A 20,387-nucleotide genomic window follows, 5' to 3' on the forward strand; every position below is an offset into this window, starting at 1 on the left:
GTGCCACCATGCTGCTCTAAAATACAAATTTCAGATTATTTATTTTAAAATGCATTTTGTCCTCTCACCCATTAGCTGGCAGTGAAACACAAAAGTCAGTATTTTTACATACACACATCATCTGAACCACTTGTCCCATAGAGGGCTTTGGGGAACCAGAGCCTAACCTGGCAACACAGGGCGTAAGGCTGGAGGGGGAAGGGACACACCCAGGACGGGATGCCAGTCCGTCACAAGGCACCCGAAGTGGGACTCGAACCCCAGACCCCCCCAGAGAGTAGGACCTGGTCCAATCTACTGCGCCACCGCTCTCCCCTTATTTTTACATATTACAGCTTTATCCAGAACTTTACAGAAGGTAAGCTATAAATAAATCAAAGAACATCTGTATGATCAACCTGATTTTTGAGATAAAAGGCTAGAAGCTGACAAATGTTGTACAGTTATGGGATTCATCAGTCACCATTTTGGACTGTGTAGAAGGTTGGTAATTTGTTAATTTTAATATGGCTTGAAATCTGTAAAAATAAGAGAAATTGTTAAATTACACTTTTTCTGACAGCTCCATGAAGTTGCCCCCTCTACAAACAGTACAGATTCACCCAGCCAGGTCGACACGACCAGTGGAAAAAAGACAACTGTTAACGTTGAGGTTCTCTCTTTTTTTTGTAAATGAACAACAGTACTGAAAACGTACAATGTTTCCAGCGCATTTCTTCATTTGTGCCGTTTGTAGGGGGGCTAACTTCACGGTTCCAGGTGACGTCACGAGAAATACTATTCTTTATATTTAAAAAAGTAAAATAGATAGGGCCGCAATTCAAATGGCACAAATGATGCACTAAGAAATGAGCCTGAATTTGAGTTTCTCCGGCATTGTAGGGTGGCTGGAGTGAGGTCACATGCCATGGGAACATCCTTTAATATCTCCAGAATGGCACAAATGCAGCCCTAATGAATGAGCCCGAATTCGAGTTCCTGCGGCGTTGTAGGGGGGCTGGAGTGACGTCACTTCCGAAATAAATAAATGTTAATATCTCAGAAACTGCAACAGCACAAATTCCAATTTTTACGGCACAAAACGGCAGAAACGTAGCACTAACGAATCATGAGATTGTTTTCATTTGTGCTGTTTGTAGGGGGGCAACTTCACGGAGCTTTTTCTGACATCTTTGCAGAATGTAACCACAAAATAATTTGAAGGGTGTCTGTATTACATGATAAAGAATACAAGAACACATTACTGGAGTAAAACACCATGGTTGGTAAAAAGGAACTTATATGAAAAGAGAAGAACAATTTTTTTTTAAATTTTACCCAGCATCAAATGTCACTCATTTCAGAGATAGGAATAAAAGCCTAGGAGGACTATTTTAACAAGGCAGACTTCTGGTGATTCACATAGGGTAGACATTAACCTGTAATGACCCACAGATATTTCTGTCACTTCTTTGTGTCTTCACCTCTTTGCATGGTAAATTTTGTTGCAGCCTACTGATTTATTCACTTTAAATTTCAAATGATTAAAACAATGCAGATTCATCTGTAATAATCTAACTTTAACAACTGAAAACTAAAATAATGGGATCAGCAGAACACGATTTGAGAAGTTTTTTTTTTTTTTTTTTATTTTATTTTATTTTACAAAGAACAGCTTAAGTGACAACCTAACAAACAGTTGCAATGAAACCGAAAACAGAATACACCACAGATACCATAAAAATCATGGGAACAGCCAGCCTAGAAGACAGTATTGCATAGACTGTCATAAAGCACATACCACAGCTGCAATTGTGCACAACCAGCATGTATCTTATATCAAAGTATAGTTAAAGTATTGGCTAGAGAATGGACCTTCAATCTAGATGGAGAAACGAGCAGGATATACAAATGATTACTAGCTGGAGTGTGGTTTTCATGCAGTTATTTCCTAGAAAACAAAAAAACAAGAGAAACTCATGTCCACATTTATGAAAGTACTGGCTGTTTTGCTTACTAAAACAAAATGATTTCCTAGTTAAATCCTTACAAAGATTTTAAAAGGAAAATTACAAAGCAGTCGTTTTTCTTTGTTTTTAGTCTTATTAAAGCAGGAGAAATTAAACCTATGCAGTAATCATTGCTGTCATTTTTCAACACTGACAGCCTAACATATTTGCTGTTTTACATATTTTATACTGCAAACTATCTGTGACATGCACACTTTTTTTTCCTAGAAAATTCAGATAAAATGAAGCCAAATTTATTTAAAAAAAAAAAAAAATGCAAATTTATAAACAGAAGGAAATTCTGAGAGTGACCTTACCTGCCATTAAAAAGCAAGATGAGATTGTTGACTGCAGCTGAAGTGGATTGCTGGTTCTGACCTGTCACAAGGTGTCTATCCAGAACCACATGAATGGCATCCTCTATGCTGGCTGTTAAATGGGATTTTTATAAAACAATAATACAGATCTTTATGGTCAGCCATTCACTTAATTTGTTTATGCCATTTTTGATTAAAACTAAGGGGGGCAGGTGGCGCAGCGGCCTTGGCCAGGTCCTGCTCTCTGGCGGGTCTGGGGTTCAAGTCCCGCCTGGGGTGCCTTGCAATGGACTGGCGTCCCGCCCTGGGTGTACCCCCTCCACCTCCAGCCTTGCGCCCTGTGTTACCGAGTTCGGCTCCGGCTCGCCGCGACCCTGCTTGGGACAAGCGGTTTCAGACAATGTGTGTGTAATTAAAATTACAATTTCTCAAAGAAGGCAACACTGTCTGCTACGTGAGCAGCCAAGCCACACACACACACACACACACACACACACACACACACACACACACACTAAAACCGCATGTGCTGAGCGGGATTGCGGCAAACCGGCGCCTAATCCGGCAACACAGCAACAGGACACAAGGCTGTAAGTGGAGGGGACACACCCAGGACGGGACGCCAGTCCGACGCAAGGCACCCCAAGCAGGACTTGAACCCCAGACACAGACAGCGGGACCCGGCCAAGCCCGCTGCGCCATCGCACCCCCCCCAACCAGGCCAGACACTACATAGTCTAAAGAAAGAAGTTGGAATCAGCTGGACTCACCAGTGTAAGACCCACCACTGTCCTTCACAAAGTCTTCCACTATAAGAGGCAAATTTGCAAAGTTGGAATGCCGGACCAGTTCAAACACTGATGGCTGAAACAGAGGTACATTTAGAAACTACAGCAAACAAATATTACAGTGCTTAAGCAGATTAACTAGATTTCATTTGACTAAAGAGAACATGATACAGAAATCAGAATGATAACCAGACTTCTTTACACGCATAAATATATGAAGCATGCCAAGTTATAAAATGGAAAAGACAATTTTGAATGACTTATCAGTAGCAAACAAGGCAAATTTTCCCTAGCAAACAATAAATATATTTAGAAAAATACAAATGACAGATGTGATCAAATTCTCCTAGGTCATCTAAGGTCTACAAATAACCTTTAATGCATTTACTACACTTCTTAATTTACTTTGTGTAGCATAATGGATGGATTGGATTGCGGCTGCAGAGACAGAAATTATACCCAAAGTGAGAGTATAATGGATCACAAAAGGGCCAGAAATCACATACCCCTGTCATACTATAGCCACTGAAAATCCACCGCTGTTCCTCTGTGGCGCAGCACAGCGCAGAAACGCCATGTCCAATGGCACAGACGGGCTCTGTGGCGCATACACACATCACACACTGTAAAAGGGCTGTGTCTTCATCTTCGCCATGCACTGGCCCATGCTAAAATCACTAGTTCCTTCCATCTGCACTACAACGCACACATTACATGTTCAGCTAACTCAAGCCAAAAAAAAAAGAACTATAAGTAGAGTGTTTGAGCATGCTAACTCAGAGGTTTACTTTAAAACATAAGTTCTTAACATACAGTTCATGGACCCCTTTAGGTTCAAGGGTGGGTATTAGAAGAGTTTGTAAAGCACAGGCTTCCTTTGAAAATAAGTGTTCTTAAATTTTAACAATTTTACTTGTTACTAGTAGGCAGTTATCGAAGTTTCATTGGACTAAACTGAAAGCAGTATTGCCATTGAATTCATTTTTGGTCCTTACCTGTAATTCTTAAAGGGGTTCATGCCCAAAAGATTAAGAACCGGTGGTTTACGCAGATTTCAAAAGTAAAACATTGGAAGGATTTTGCTTTAAACATTATTTGAGAGTCTAGGCAGAATTAAGTATAGGAGCATTAGCAAATGCAGGAAAAGGTCAACAGATAATTAGGCTTAAACTAAGCAACTGAACATCTGCCTCACTTATGGCATAGGCCTCAGTAAATCTGAAAAAGAGAGTAACAGCACAACAGCACAATTCACAGAACCAAGGAAAAACTACTGGGTTTTATGTAAAGAAGAAAAAATTAAAATACAAAGTTTAAAAGACTCACTCTGCTGGGAGACAAAATGAGCAAGAATGCGGGCCAGGGACCCACTGTGTGCCAGGTCACCGAGCGCACCGGGGCAGTCTGGGATGAGCAGGGCATTGTACCGTGCTCCTACAGTGCAAATCCACGTAACACTTTCAGCCACATAAATGCAAAGGTAATTTTTAGGCTTATGATTGTTATAATAATAACCACATTGTACTATGTGTAATGTGTAACAGACATGCAGGGTACAATGTGTATCTGGCTATATTGGCCATGTGCTAGCAAAATGAAGAAAATGTAAACTATGAGATGTCTGACCATCTATGGACTCCAGTTTTGCTGGGTTGGCGTAAGGCTTCACGCTGAATTCCTGGACCCATCTCGAAGAGCCTTCGTCAACCCCGACAAAGTCAATAGGTTTACCCTGTAATATACACAGACCAAAACCTGTCTCCATAGAGTGTGAAATACTGCATATGCTGAGTTTATTCAAATAAAACACCTTTTAATACCTACCTTACACCTGGAAAAAAATATTATTGAACAGTTCCGAAAATATCGAATGCACAGACTGAGGTGTATATGGTTTAATCTTCGACGAAATGGAAGTATCCCTTCCTGAAGAAATTCACTGTACCCCACCACACTTTCCAAGAAAAAAAAACAAGTTCCATAAGTCAAGGGAGGGTAAAATTATAAGACACTTAAATATAAGATACTTTATTTATATTAATATGTGTATATGCAAACATTCTGGGGATCGCAACTGCAGGTTTTCACCCAAAGCGGCAGCAGATGTGGAATTCATGGTGGAGCAGTTGATCTTGAGCTTGGTTTTGCATGCATGCACTCATTTTTTGTTTCTTGCTCGCACTTACCCCAGGTGTTGCTGTCTGCACGTTGAAGGCAGCGCTGCATAGGGTGAAGGACTGCAGGAAAGACTGGGCAGAGACCCCTGGAGGGCCAGGGAGGGAGAGCTCCGATAAACAAGTATATAACCACAAACCTCTTGCCCATACAAAGAGATACAGAGCTACCATTTTTATATCCGAACGTACATCTAATCCGATTCTTTCCTTTACTAACGAACAGAAAACGTTCAATCATATTTGCTTAGCTTCAATATAAAAAGAAGACTGTTGAAAACTTCATGATCATAGAAAGAGTACTATTAGGATGACCTCAAGACTCAGCTAGTCTCTACACCCCACCAAGAGTCCTGCAGTCCTCCAGCTCTGGCTACTGGTGGTCCCACAAGGTCCAAAATCAAAAGTTATATCTTCTCGGTGATAGAATGAGGACCAGCACCCCCCACCCCCAATCCCAATCCCCATCCCCAATCCAAATCCCTTCCAGCAGCATTCAAGAAGAAGACCGCATTTCTCTTTCGAAACAACTTCTCTTCCCTCCTACAGACAGGGCCATAATTTGCACGACAGCATTCGTTGCCTTTTGCATCATGATGATCATGATTCCCCCAGATCAGAGTCGATTCTGTGGCAAATCATGAAATGAACTCGACAAACTAAAAACTGGGCTTCTTCTGTATCATGTATGTAAGCTTTTTGCTGTTTACTTCCGAGGAAAATCGTGTGCTAAATGTGAAAAGTAAGTCTTGCCTGTAAACAGTAAAGAGGATTTAATCCAGAAAACCAACCTTGAGCAGCTCCACTCGCCACTATGAGACAGGTCGGTTTGGATGACATGACGGTGACGTCGTCAGCCGGTTTATTAACTTAAGTCTTAAGCAACTCTACCGAGTGCAATTCTGCAGAGATCGATCAGACTGGCTTCTTCTCCGTCCTTTTTCAATGGAAGTCCATCAGCGTTTACTAAACCGATAAAACGAGAGGCCCAACAACTGATCGTTAGTAGCGTACAACCTACAACGATAGTACGTAACACAACTCGTCTGCAAACTCCGTTAGGCGTGCGCCTTGATTCTTTGTCCCTCCAGGAAACAAATGGAGCTGAATGGTTCCGTGGTACTATAACTACTGACGCAGCGAGAGGGAGACCAACTCGGCAACCGATAAACTCAGTTATATACAGTTTTTTTCCCTCTTTTTCAAAACGTTATTAAATTCCACAAATTTGAAAGACACTCCAAAAATACAAGACACTTTAGCACATCTTCCATTAAAATCCTTCTTTTTCATTAGATTGTAGCTAGAGATTTTTTCACTCATCTGTGTGCTCTACACAAACCCTTGTAGTAAATACACAGACTAAATGTCAGAGGTTAAAACAACAATTATAAATAACCACATTAAAGATAACAACTTGAGACTTTAAAACCCTATAACTTAAAGCTTTTTTATTGGCTTTATGCATAGCACAGGGTCAAAGAAGCACCAAGAAAAAAGCAATTATGTCCACATACATAGATAGAACGAGGGCTCATGGTCAGAAGGTATGACATCATCATAGGTATGATCATGAAGAACTTTCTAATAACTTTCAGAAGGCTGTCCAAACATTCCAGAAATCATTAAAATTGTCATGCAAACTGACCTGGAGACTTTGCATTTAAAGCACAGCTGTGATGTCCCCCGGGAAAATCGGAGAAGGTCAAGGTGCTGTGAAGTGAGACAGATTCTGTGAATGAGCTTTCATTTCTTCTTGGATGCTGAGGGTGGTGCAGACAGGGAAGATTTTTGCACATAGCCTATAGATGACTATTCATGCTTGCTAAAAGACAAGAAGGCAAGGTTCAGTTCATGAATCTAGCTCAGTGCATCAAGAGAGCCAGTACCAGTATTTGATTAAAGGTATATAATGCAGAACCCCCTCCCCCACATGGAGCTACTGGAGACAGGGTTCTTGGACAATGCTCTTTCTTTCATGGATCAGAATGGATTACCAGCCCACCAAAGGTGTCTGGTTCCACGCTGTTCAACTCAACAGGTAAAAATTTCTCCATTCATCATTTCCGACAATTAAAATGTTTCTTAAATAAATAAATCCTAAAAAACCGTCATGCCAATAATAAAATGTAAAATAAAAAAAAAAGAAAAATCAGTAAAACCAACTAATATAAAGAATACATGACAGGACCCTTAAAACACTAAAAACATACCCCTAGGCTTAAAACCATAAATAATTAAAAGGAACTTACCCAGTAACTCTACTGCTCAAGAGGGGCAGTCCCCTTGCCTTTTTCCAGGGTGTTACCATACACTTTACCTACCGCTCTTGGATGTTTTCCTTTTCGCAACACATCTCCCCTGTTGACATTTTAGTAAAACAGGTGAACAGTACAATACATGTACACAATGAGGAAGAGTTAAAAAACACCCACACCATAAACTAACCTACACTACACCACACTAAACCACAAAATAAACAACAACAATTAATAAATGAATTAATACAAAACACACCACACATGTTGTCATTTAAAAATGACTACTTGAAAGTGCAATAAGTGCAATAGGTTATTTTTTAAAAAATGTGCAATTAAATAAATTAATTCATTTTAATTCCCCTGCTTGCTTGTTCTTCTAGGGTTACCGTGGCAATAGGGAGAGCAGAGAAGCCCAGACATCCCCGTCCCTCCGAACTTCCTCCAGCTCAACACGAGGGATCCCCAGCCGCTCCCAGGCCAACTGGGAGATATAATCTCTCCAGCGGCTCCTGGGTTGCCCTTGGAGCCTTGTCCTGGTTGGCCGTACCTGGTATACCTCCAAAGGGAGGCGCCCAGGGGGCATCTTTACCATATGCCCGAACCACCTCAACTGGCTACTCTCAATGCGGAGGAGTAGCGGCTCTACTCTGAGTTCCTCCTGGATGGCCGAACTCCTCACCCTGTCACGGAGAGTGAGTCCCAACACCCTGCGGAGAAAACTCATTTCAGCCACTTGTATCCACATTCTTATTCTTTTGGTCATTACACAGAGTTCATGACCATAGGTGAGGGCAGGGACGTAGACCGACTAGTAAATACAGAGCTTTGCCTAATGGCTCAGCTCCCCCTTCACCACTACAGCCTGGTGCAGCATCCGCATTACTGCTGCTGCTGCTCCCAGTCTGCAGCCGATCTCACTCTCCCTTGTCCTTTCACTCGTGAACAAGACCCCAAGATATTTGAACTCCTCCACCTGGGGCAAATTCTCTCCCCTTACCTGGAGGGGGCATGCCATCCTTTTCCGTGAGAGAACCATGGACTCAGACTTGGAGGTGCTGATCCTCATATCAACCGCTTCACACTCGGCTGCAAACCGTTCCAGTGCGTGTTGGAGGCACCCATGTAATGGCGCCAAAAGGACAACATCATCCGCAAAAAGCAAAGACATCACCTTCCGACTCCAACAAAGAATGCCCTCCTGACCTTGGCTGCGCCTTGATTTCCTGTCCATGAAAACCACAAACAGGAGTGGGAACAAGGCACAACCTTGGTGGAGTCCAACATCCACACTGAACGAGCTTGACTTAATGCCAAGTATGCAGACACAGCTCTCTCTCAGTGTGGACAGAGACTGAATGTAATTGCCTGCAGTAGTGGCCCCGGCAACCCATACTCCCAAAGCACCTCCAACAGAATTTCTTGTGGAACACGGTCATAGGCCTTCTCCAAGTCCACAAAACACATGTAGACTGGATTAGTGAACTCCCCTGCCCCCTCAATTATCTGTGAGAGGGTAAAATGCCTCCTCCGCGAACCGCCACCTTAACGTGGTGGAGGGGTTTGAGTGCCTGAATGATCTCAGGAGCTATGTTGCCTGGGGCTGAATGCCCCTGGTAGGGTTGGCCAGGTCTATGCTCACGGGGCCTGGCCGGGCTCAGCCCGAAGCCAAGACGTGGAGCCGCTCTTCGGTGGGCTCACCACCTGCCGGAGAGACCGTAAGGGGCCAGTGCATTGTGATTTGGGTGGCGGTCGGGGCCGAGTGCCCGGCCGACCCAAACCTCAGGCGCCAACTCTGGTTTTTGGGACTTGGAATGTCACCTCACTGGCGGGGAAGGAGCCTGAGCTAGTGCAGGAGGTTGAGAGATACCGTCTAGATATAGTCGGGCTCACTTCCACTCACAGCTTGGGTTCTGGAACCACTCTTCTCGATCAAGGGTGGACTCTCCACTATTCTGGCGTTGCCCAGGGTGAGAGGCGGCGGGCGGGTGTGGGCTTATTAATAGGCCCCCAGTTCAGCCGCCATGTGTTGGAGTCTACCCCGGTGAACGAGAGGGTCGTCTCCCTGCGCCTTCAGGTCAGGGAACGGTCTCTCACTGTCGTTTGTGCTTATGCGCCTAGCGGCAGTGTACAGTACCCGGCCTTTTTAGAGTCCCTGGGGGGCGTGCTGGAAAGCGCTCCCACTGGGGACTCTGTCGTTCTACTGGGGGACTTTAACGCCCACGTGGGCAGCGACAGTGACACATGGAAGGGCGTGATTGGGAGGAACGGCCTCCCTGATCTGAACCCGAGCGGTGAATTGTTATTGGACTTCTGTGCTAGTCACGGTTTGTCCATAACGAACACCATGTTCATGCACAAGGGTGTCCATCAGTGCACTTGGCACCAGGACACCCTAGGTCGGAGGTCGATGATCGACTTTGTAGTTGTTTCTTCTGATCTTCGGCCATATGTCTTGGACACTCGGGTGAAGAGAGTGGCTGAGCTGTCAACTAATCACCACCTGGTGGTGAGTTGGATTCGATGGCAGGGAAAAAAGCTGGACAGACCTGGCAGGCCCAAACGCATAGTGAGGGTCTGTTGGGAACGTTTGGTGGAGGCCTCTGTCAGAGAGGTCTTCAACTCCCACCTCCGACAGAGCTTCAACCAGGTCCCGAGGGAGACTGGGGACATTGAGTCCGAATGGACTATGTTCCACACCTCCATTGTCGGGGCGGCAGTTCGGAGCTGCGGCCATAAAGTCTCCGGCGCCTGTCATGGCGGCAATCCCCGAACACGGTGGTGGACACCGGAGGTAAGGGATGCCGTCAAGCTGAAGAAAGAGTTCTATCGGGCCTGGTTGGCTCATGGGATTCCTGAAGCAGCTGACGGGTACCGGCGGGCCAGACGGAGCGCGGCTCTGGCAGTTGCCGCGACAAAAACTCGGGCCTGGGAGGAGTTCGGTGAGGCTATGGAGGAAGACTTTCGGTCGGCCTCAAAGAGATTCTGGCAAACCGTCCGGCGACTCAGAGGAGGGAAGCAGTGTTCCGCCAACACTGTTTACAGTGGAAGTGGTGCGCTGCTGGCCTCAACTGAGGATGTCCTCGGGCGGTGGAAGGAGTACTTTGAGGATCTCCTCAATCCCTCCGACACGCCTTCCGTAGAGGAAGCTGAGGCTGGGGACTCGGAGGGGGACTTGTCCATTACCCTGGCTGAAGTTGCTGAGGTAGTCAAAAAACTCCTCGGTGGCAAGGCTCCGGGGGTGGATGAGATCCGCCCCGAGTTTCTCAAGTCTCTGGATGTTGTGGGGCTGTCTTGGCTGACACGCCTCTGCAGCATCGGGTGGAGTTCGGGGACGGTGCCTCTGGACTGGCAGACTGGGGTGGTGGTCCCTCTTTTTAAGAAGGGGGACCGGAGATTGTGTTCCAGCTATAGGGGGATCACACTCCTTAGCCTCCCTGGGAAAGTCTATGCCGGGGTACTGGAGAGGAGAATCCGAGCGATAGTCGAACCTCGGATTCAGGAGGAGCAATGCGGTTTCCGCACTGGCCGTGGAACACTGGACCAGCTCTATACCCTCACTAGGGTGTTGGAGGGTTCATGGGAGTTTGCCCAACCAGTCCATATGTGTTTTGTGACCTGGAGAAGGCATTCGACCGTGTCCCTCGTGGCATCCTGTGGGGGGTACTTCGGGATTATGGGGTTCAGGGCTCGTTGCTACGGGCTGTTTGTTCCCTGTATGACCGGAGCAGGAGCTTGGTTCGCATTGCCGGCAGTAAGTCAGACCTGTTTCCGGTGCATGTTGGACTCCGCCAGGGCTGCCCTTTGTCACCGATTCTGTTCATTATCTTTATGGACAGAATTTCTAGGCGCAGCCAGGGAACGGAGGGTGTCTGTTTTGGTGGCCGCGAGATCTCGTTTCTGCTTTTTGCCGACGATGTGGTCCTGTTGGCTTCATCGAATCAAGCCTTACAGCGTGCACTGGAGAGGTTTGCAGCCGAGTGCAAAGCGGCGGGGATGAGAGTCAGCACCTCTAAATCCGAGGCCATGGTCCTCAGTCGGAAAAAGGTGGATTGCCCCCTCCGGGTTAGGGGGGAGTTGCTCCCTCAAGTGGAGGAGTTTAAGTATCTCGGGGTCTTGTTCACAAGTGAGGGAAAAATGGAGCGGCAGGTTGACAGACGGATCGGTGCGGCGTCCACAGTAATGCGGTCATTGTACCGGTCTGTTGTGGTGAAGAAGGAGCTGAGTCGTAAGGCGAAGCTCTCAATTTACTGGTCGATCTACGTTCCTACCCTCACCTATGGTCATGAACTCTGGATCATGACCGAAAGAATGAGATCGTGGATACAAGCGGCAGAAATGAGTTTCCTCCGCAGGTTGCTGGGCGCACCCTTAGGGATAGGGTGAGGAGCTCAGTCACCCGGGAGGAGCTCGGAGTAGAGCCGCTGCTCCTCCGCATCGAGAGGAGCCAGTTGAGGTGGCTCGGGCATCTGTTCCGGATGCCTCCTGGACGCCTCCCTGGTGAGGTGTTCCGGGCATGTCCCACTGGGAGGAGGCCTCAGGGCAGACCCAGGACACGTTGGAGAGACTACGTCTCCCAGCTGGCCTGGGAACGCCTTGGGGTTCCCCCAGAGGAGCTGGAGTTGGTGTGCGGGGAGAGGGAAGTCTGGGGGGCTCTGCTTAGACTACTGCCCCCGCGACCTGGTCCCGGATAAGCGGAGGAAGATGGATGGATGGATGGGTAAAATGCTGGTCCATTGTTCCACGGCCAGGACAGAATCCACAGTTTTCCTCTTCAATCCAAGGTTCAACTATTGGTTGGAGCCTCCTTTCCAGCACCCTGGCATAGACTTTCCCAAGAAGGCTGACAACTGTGATAGCCTGGTAGTTGGCACACACTCTCCAGTCTCCTTTTTTAAAAATAGTGACCACCAACCCAGTTTGCCAGTCCAAAGGCACTGTCCCCAAGGTCCATGCAATAATGCAGAGGCGTGTCAGCTATGATAGCCCCACAACATCCAGGGCCTTAAGCAGTTCTTTGCAAATCTCATCCACCCCTAGTGCTTTGCCACTGTGGAGCTTTCCAACTACCTCAGTGACTTCCACCAGGGAAATGGACTCTGACACCTTGGAAGCCTCTGGCCCTGACTCCTGTAAGGGAGGCAAAGTGCTCCTTCCACCTTCCCACAATGTCGTCATTTGAGGTCAGAGTTTCTCCACCTTTGCTGAGCACAGCTTGAGTGAAGCTCCTCCGATCCTTCCTGAGCTTCCTGAGGCCTGGCTCTAGGGTTAGGTCCCGGTGACCCTGTCCCGGGCAGGGTGCAAGTTGTACTCTTTATCTCTTTCATGGGGATTTTTGAATCATGTTAGTCTGGATCTCCATTCCAGACCTGTTCACTGTGGGAGACCCTACCAGGAGCATATTGCTCCCGACAATATAGCTCAGGAGATCCCTAGATCACGCAAGCCCTTCCGCCACGACATGGCCCTGATCCAGGAAGAGGCAATTAAATAAAGTGTGTTAAAAAAGATATGAAAAACCCTATACCTAACATAAAACACATAACACACCACAAAACACAGCTCTTACATTCACCAAAAATAGGGGTTGCGGTATTTTGTAAGTGTCAAAAGACCTGTGTTACTTATCCAACGACGTAGCATCTGCCACAAACCTGTGGGGTTACAGCCACCTTTCTTTGGCTTCTAAGTAACCCCATTGCATGACATCTTTCTCCAACCTAAATGTTTGGTCAGCCTAGATTTTATGATATACACCCTGGATGCCCAAGTCTAACCCTGTCTGGAACAGCTGGGTTCTTGTGTTTCAAAGCATTTGCTTGGCTATGCTGATCACCTGCCACGTCCAGGCAGCTGCTGCCTTCTGAGCGCCAGGGTTCCATCCCCTCCAGACTTTGTCATAGATCAAAATCATCCGTGGATCAATCTTCCTGCACAGGCAGGTCGCCAAACGCCAGACCTCCTGCACCTGTCTGCAGTCCCAAAAGGCATGTGTGAGAATTTCACTCTCACCGCACTGGAGTTGCGGGCAGAGTGGGTGGTTGGTAAATTTGTGCTTGTACAGGACTGCTTCGACCAGCAACTTACTTTATAGACAACGCCAGTTCAAATCTTGCAGATGGTGGTCGAGCTCCTTTGGCTTAATCCTGACCCGCGTGCCCTCCTCAAGCCCCAGAAGAACTCGAGTTCCTCTCCTCTCGAGCATGGCCTTATACAAGGCCTTGTGCTCAAGGAGGGTGTCTGCCTCGACCCTGGCCACCATGGTCTTACTCCACTTTACAGCATAGCTGTAATGAGTGGGTCGTGTCTCGGCCTTTGGCCCGGTGTTGGACCAGGACTTCGCCAACTGGCACATCGAAAGGGCCAACCAAAGATGCACAAAGTACTTGGGGGATGCTTGATCGGAGCTGTGAATCGGTTACATAACTGGGAGAAGAAGAGACAATCCAGTTTAAGAGGAATGTTGGGCACATTCCTCCCTCCCTCTTCCTTCGGAAGGTACATGACCTCCCTCCTCACATACTTGTATCTGCCCCCCCAAGACAAGGCTGAAAACATCTGTCGTAAGGCCTGTCTGCATCATGTGGGGCAAGGGGTACACCTGTGCAAGGCAGAGCAACATAGGGAGAATATCAACCTTCAGCGCCAGCATTTTCTCTATCAAGGAGAGGGACCTGGTCTTCCATGTAATCATTTTCCATTCAGCTTTGGTCAAGCATTCTTCCCAATTGACCTTGGTGGCACCTTCCAAAAAGAAGTTGGCCCCCAACACCTTGAGAGGACCATCGCATCAGGAAAAAACTACCGATGCAGTCCTCTCTGTTTTTCCAGCTGCCAAAGAACTTGATAAGAGACTTGCCGAGGTTTAGTGCTGCGCCGGTGGCACGCCTGAGCACCCGAACCAGGCCAAGCGCCTGACCGAGTGACTGGTCTGAGCACAGGAACAACGTAGTGTCATCCGCGTACTGGGCAAGAGTCACCACCTCACTGCCGTTCCCTGGCAGGAGTAGGCTATCGATTCCCAGGTGGGTGTGAATGACGGCTGCCAGCGGCTCAATGTAAAGAGCATAGAGGAGCCAGGAGAGCGGACAGTCCTGCCTCACTCCGGTGAGCTGGGACACCCACCCACCGAGGGAGCCATTGTTGGTAACTTGGCTACCTACCTTGGTATAAAGCACATGCACCCACCTCAGGTAGTTGGAGCCAAAGTCCAATCTACTCAGGATATTAAACAGGAAGCGGTGAGCCACTCGGTAAAATGTCTTCTCCTGGTCCAAAGTGACTAGCGTGAGGGGGATCTTTCAGTCCTCCGCCCAGGCGATCGCATCCTAGACCAGAGCAGTCATTACCTTATCTTCTTCAGGTGCTTGGTAAGGACCTTTACGATAATCTTTGCGTCATCGCAAAGCATTGTGAGGGGTCTTCAGTTTGCAAGATCGGCTTTATCGTTTTTCTTATACAAGGAGAGCATCCCTGTCCTCATACTCTTAGGAAGCATGCCCCTGTCCAGCAAAACACGGCCCCAAGACGTTCCAAAACGTGGAATAAAATTCTACAGGTAAACCTTGCTCCAATTCATCTTACCAAGCACCTCCGACAGCTTGAAAAAAGTGATGGGGCTGTCTAAGCCACCAAGGACATCCTTGGTAACCCTCGATGTCAAATTCTCTAAAAAGCTCCTTTCTGTTACTGGGTCCAAATCCCTAACTGTAAAAAGATTTATATAAAAACAGAATGCAACCTCCAACACCTGGTTAGTGTCGGTGAAAAACTCACCCTGCTGGTTCCGCAGAGAGGTAAACCCTTGCTTGCGTTTGAAGTCCTTCACCTTCTTAAAAAGTAGGAGGTACACTTCTCATTCTCCTCTACCACCTTAACTCTGGCACCAAACAGAAAGGCTTTGGCCTGCTGCTCATGCAGCCGCCTCAAAATAGCCTTTATCTCCATGGCCCTATCATAATCGAAGGTCCCTTCATTATTTTGGTAAGAATAAATCCTCTGGAGTTCCCCCTCAAGCGAGCTGATATCCTGATGTCACAAAGCGGCATGTTGGATACAATAGTTGATGGTGAGAGTCTTGGCGTTTGCGTTGACCCCTTCCCACCAATCAGCCACTGAGGGGTAAAAATCCATGGAATCTTGCCACAATGAAAAATTCTCGTAAAATAAGTCTCTATACTCCTTTTTTTGGAGGACTTCAATATTCATCTTCCAGCAGCCACGACCATGGGCCGGCCTCAACCATCATATGGTCTGTGGGCCACTAGGCAGTCAAGAGAACCTTCTTAAAAGTAACGGACGGTGATGCTAAAATGTAATCTATACGACTGCAGGTGCCATGGCTGTTGTGCCAGGTAATGACCGAATTGGTGGGGTTGCATTTTCTAAAACCATAAGTAAGTTAAAACTGCTAAAAAAACTTTTAAAATGTGCAAAAGTATTCCCACGCCTGTAGAGTGAACACCACCTACGCTCCAATAGAACTCATCCTTCCTCCATTTTTAAGAGAAGAGAGTCACGTCCAGCTAGTCCTGGAGGTGGACTTCCTGCAAATAGCACAGGTTGAAGACATAGGACTCAAACTGATTAAACAAACCAGGAGTGGATCACTGCAAGTCGGCTCCGTACTTACCCAGCGATTAAGATTCTGTGGAGTAGGGAGAACATCGTAGGTGGCTCCAATGAGAAACTTAATACGACCGGTGTTCATCGCCCACAGATCACACCAGCTGATCTTCCGTTTTTCCACATGCTCCCAAGCCAAACATTGCCCTTGCACACCATGTGATGTCGCAGTTACCCGCCTCATCTCCTCTTCCTGCTTGCGGATAAAACTAATCACCATCTTTCTCCTCTCCGGCAACTTAGCTTTACTCCACAACTTTACTGGATTGCTGGCACCGAGCCCCGCCCTACCTACTTGCACCTGACCGACCACATCTTTGTGCTCAAGTGCTGTCTGCGCATGTGCAACAGCTTCCCGTGGATCCCACTTACGTCCTGTTTTTAAACTTACAGGAACCGATCTCACCACTGGGTCTCTTGTGCTTGATAGTGTTAATTCCAAGCCAACCTTGGCACACTTGAATTCTTCTACAACACTAGTCAGTGGTAACTCCAAAATCCCCTTTCCATACAAAGCCACACTACTCAAACAATAAGGAACCCCCAACCATCTCCTAATAGCTTTGCTCATAACTAGTCTTTCAACCCCGACATAGAAACCTTGTATATAGTTAGCGGCCATCTAATATGAGGCAATAAACCAAACTGCAGGCACCAAACCTTCAACTTCCCTGGTAAAAAAGATTTATCACTCCTATTAATTGCCTGCACTACATCCTCCCTTAATCTTTTAACCTGCTCTCTGTCTCTTAGTGAGGAATCATACCATTGATCCAAGCTCTTAATTGGCCTTTCAGCGACTGACGGAACCTTTTCCCCATCAATCTGAAAATTCTCCTGCGATAACTTTCCTTTAACTATTGACAAGCTCCTGCACTTGCTAGGTTTAATTTTCAATCCGGCCAACTTTAGATTTCCATTCAACTTCGTTAATAAGCGACGAGTACACGGGACAGTAGTAGTAAGCACAGTCATATCGTCCATATATGCTCTGATTGGCAGGAGGCGAGAACCATCCTTCAGCCTCATACCCCAACCACCCATCTCAAAGCCCTTATTATCACCTCCATAGCCATGGTTAAAGCCAGGGGCAAGATTGTGCATCCGGCCATCATGCCAATCCCCAACCGCTGCCACGATGTAGTGTATTGTTTGGTACAAAAATAAAACTGGATGTCTTCAAAATACACCTTAACTAGTCTCATAATAGACTCTGGAATTTCAAAAAAAATCACATGTCCTCCACAACAAAACATGCGGCACTGAACCAAAGGCATTCGCCAAGTCCAAAAAAATCACGTGGAGGTCTTCACCTTCCATCTTGGCCTCCTTTATCTGGTGCCAGATCATCCTACAATGCTCTCAACAGCCTGAAAAACCCGCAATTCCTGCTTTCTACACAGATGTATCAATTAAATTGTTGGCAAACAAATATGCAGACAGCATGGACAGCTTCAACGGGGTCAAAGGGGTTGAAGACGTGGACGGTGATTATTCTTCTGTCCGTCCACCAAAGGTGCTTGACTCTGTATTGTTTCAGCTCCCCATCTTTCTCCTTCTTACAGATTTCTACCACCACCTCCTTCACTGCTCCTCATCTTGCAAAGATCCTCCCAGGGCAGCAAAGCTCCTCTTCTCGGGCCTGGCCACCTCTTCTGCAGGTGAGGCTATCGTTGCCTCCACCCCCACAGTCATTGTGTCCGCCGCCATCTTTAGGTTGGCTGCTGCCGCCACCTCCACCACCAGTCCTCCTCCAGTCCGCGTCAGCGTTGCGGCTCCCTCAACGAGAGGCTCCAACATCCCTGACAGTCCTTGTTCCTGCAGGGAGCTCTTCTGACTGGGCGAGCTCTCAGGGAAGCAGCGTGGTGCTGCTTCCCAGGAGGTGACGGCCTCACCTACCCCCCAGCGGTTGTTTTCATCCTTGCTGCCATCTTCTCCACCGAGGCCATCATCACCGACATTTCCTTCCTCAAGACTGTCGTCATCTTCATTGCTGCTACTGCCGGCATCATGATCCTCCTTGCCAGTGTCTAGGATGCCTTCATCCCCCAAGTACTAAAAAAAGCCATTAAAAGGCCTGTGAAAATGCTCTTTGGCATCCTCTGGTGGTAAACCACAGTGCTGCACTTGATTTTCACCAAAAGGCTGAGAAGCAATGTCTTTCCTATAGTAATCTTAACAAAGAGAGTACAAGACAGCCTGCTGAACACTGGAGAGTTCCCTCAGGTCACCCTAAGCCCCTCTGCTCTACACAGTGGTTAGGTGGTCACCCCTTGAAACCCGCAGAATTCCCCCATGGCAAACTAAGCATCAGCAATATAACAGCCAATCAGAAACAAACACGGGACTATGTGCAGGAATAGACACTAATACCAACTATTTACATTAATCCACATCAGCCCCCACAGTGCCATTACAATATTTTTATGTCTGTATTCCCACAGGTTGACATTATTCCTTAGAAAGTTAAAGCTCAGCAGTCATTAATTTGCAAATAAAAATGAAATATCCATGAAAAATCTGTTCTAGCCTGGAACCAATGAGGTATTTGTTTAATGCATATAGTAAATATAGTAAAATCTCATATTTGGTACAGAAGCCCCACCCTTATCTTTCGGTTGACAAAGTTTGGACAACCAAATTCTAAGCCCTTTTTTTATTAAAAAAAACTCCGCAGTGTGGAACGCCACAAACGTCAGGCGGACCGGCACCGGCGTACCCTTTCCTTCGTACCCGGGCAAAGAGTTTGGCTCTCCACCCGAGATCTTAACCTGAAGGTCCCCTCAAAGAAACTCGGGGCCCGTTACATCGGCCCCTTCAAGATGTGCGACGAGTAACACCGGTTACTTACTGCCTTCGGTTGCCTCCTGACCTCCGAGTACACCCAACGTTCCATGTCTCCCTCCTGAAATCGGTAGGAGTGTCCCTACACCAGCTGCCAGTCGACACCACACAAACTCCTCCGCTACCTCTTGATGGGGACAGAGTCTATGAGGTCCCGGCCCTACTGGACTCTCGCCGATGGAGGGGCTGGTTGCAGTATCTGGTAGATTGGGAGGGGTACGGCCCGGAGGAACGCTCGTGGGTAGCCGCTTCGGATATCCTGGACCCCGATCTGATTGCTGCCTTTCACAGGGACAATCCAGAGTGCCCGGCCCCTCGCCCCCAGGGGCGCCCTCCTTTTAGGTCCAGGGTGCCCGGGCCGCCAGTGGAGGGGGGGGTACTGTCACATCCCCCACACCCGGCACATCGGCGACACCTTCTGGTTTCTAGTAGAAACGGCTATAAAGAGGGACGCCAAAGAAGCCTGGATGCGGAACCTTGTTTTGCCTCCTTTGTTTCCTCTCTAGCAGTGTCACAGTGAACCTCTTCCGACATCAACCTTTGCCTGTGTATTTCCTGACCATGTTCTTTGTCTAGCCCTCTGTACTGCGTTTGCTGATCGCCTGACCTACGCCTGTCCCACGACTTTGTTTTTGGATTCCGATTTGGCTTTATTAAACATATTTACGAAACTCTGCACTTGAGTCCGTCCTCGTGAAGCGCAACCATGACACTATCACTCCACTAGAACTCCGCTGCAGGAAAAACAGATATCCAGACACTGCCATTTACTGCCTAGATGCCTTCATCGCACAGGCAATAAAATTGAGATGTGTTTTCAGGTCCCGAAAATAAAATTTATAATAACAATAAAATGATTTGTAAGTTCTCGCAGGCCACATAAAATGAGGGGGCTGGCCGGATTTGGCCCATGGGCCTTGAGTTTGACACCTGCGATTTAGACAGTATTAATTCTACCAAACACTGAAATAAGTAAAGAAATTCAAGAGGCTAGATCCTCTTTAATTTTTGTAATTAGCGGCAAGTACTTGGTGTCAAGGAGGCGATTGAGATTGGGAGTAATAAATATATCTAGAGCTCAAAAGCCAGAATTTGCCAGTTTAAACGGGAAACACCAGGTAGAATTAAGAGGGGTATTCAGTTGCATGGGAAGAAATTTAGAGATATTAATTTTATAACCTGATATCTACCATTATGGGGTATTACCTTCAGTACTACTGGAACTGGTGTTTCAGGGTGTCTCAGGTATAACAGTATATAATCAACATATAGAAAAATGGAAGGCAGCTTAGGATGTAAAGCACTCACTCTACACATCTCCAACACTCTCTGATAATGTTCGTTGGCTGCTAGCGTAACATTGAAGGAGAACGACGGACCGAAGATGGAGAAA

The 20,387-nt window shown here is 47.0% G+C and overlaps 1 protein-coding gene across 1 annotated transcript; it reads right to left on the minus strand.

Moving 5' to 3' along the window:
- Window positions 1-1,671: 1,671 nt before the first annotated feature.
- Window positions 1,672-6,343, minus strand: gatd1 (glutamine amidotransferase class 1 domain containing 1). Its single transcript, XM_018743340.2, has 8 exons — window positions 6,059-6,343; window positions 5,280-5,356; window positions 4,720-4,825; window positions 4,420-4,527; window positions 3,600-3,691; window positions 3,076-3,169; window positions 2,306-2,417; window positions 1,672-1,930 (listed from the first exon to the last, which is right to left on the minus strand). The coding sequence occupies exons 1-8, from the start codon at window positions 6,105-6,107 to the stop codon at window positions 1,924-1,926; spliced, it is 645 nt and encodes a 214-aa protein (XP_018598856.1). The 5' UTR covers window positions 6,108-6,343; the 3' UTR covers window positions 1,672-1,923.
- Between the last annotated feature and the right edge of the window lie 14,044 nt (window positions 6,344-20,387).

The sequence above is a fragment of the Scleropages formosus genome, chromosome 7 (assembly GCF_900964775.1).
Source record: "Scleropages formosus chromosome 7, fSclFor1.1, whole genome shotgun sequence".
Classification (NCBI taxonomy): domain Eukaryota; kingdom Metazoa; phylum Chordata; class Actinopteri; order Osteoglossiformes; family Osteoglossidae; genus Scleropages; species Scleropages formosus.

What these genes read in the sequence shown, in the direction of transcription:
- gatd1 (XM_018743340.2), bottom strand. Translation starts at nt 6,107, where the DNA reads ATGTCATCCAAACCGACCTGTCTCATAGTGGCGAGTGGAGCTGCTCAA. An exon ending in AAAACTGGAGTCCATAGATG is followed by an intron (nt 4,528 to 4,719) that starts GTCAGACATCTC and finishes TTTGCACTGTAG; the next exon opens with GAGCACGGTACAATGCCCTG. An exon ending in CAGTGGTGGGTCTTACACTG is followed by an intron (nt 2,418 to 3,075) that starts GTGAGTCCAGCT and finishes CCCATTTAACAG; the next exon opens with CCAGCATAGAGGATGCCATT.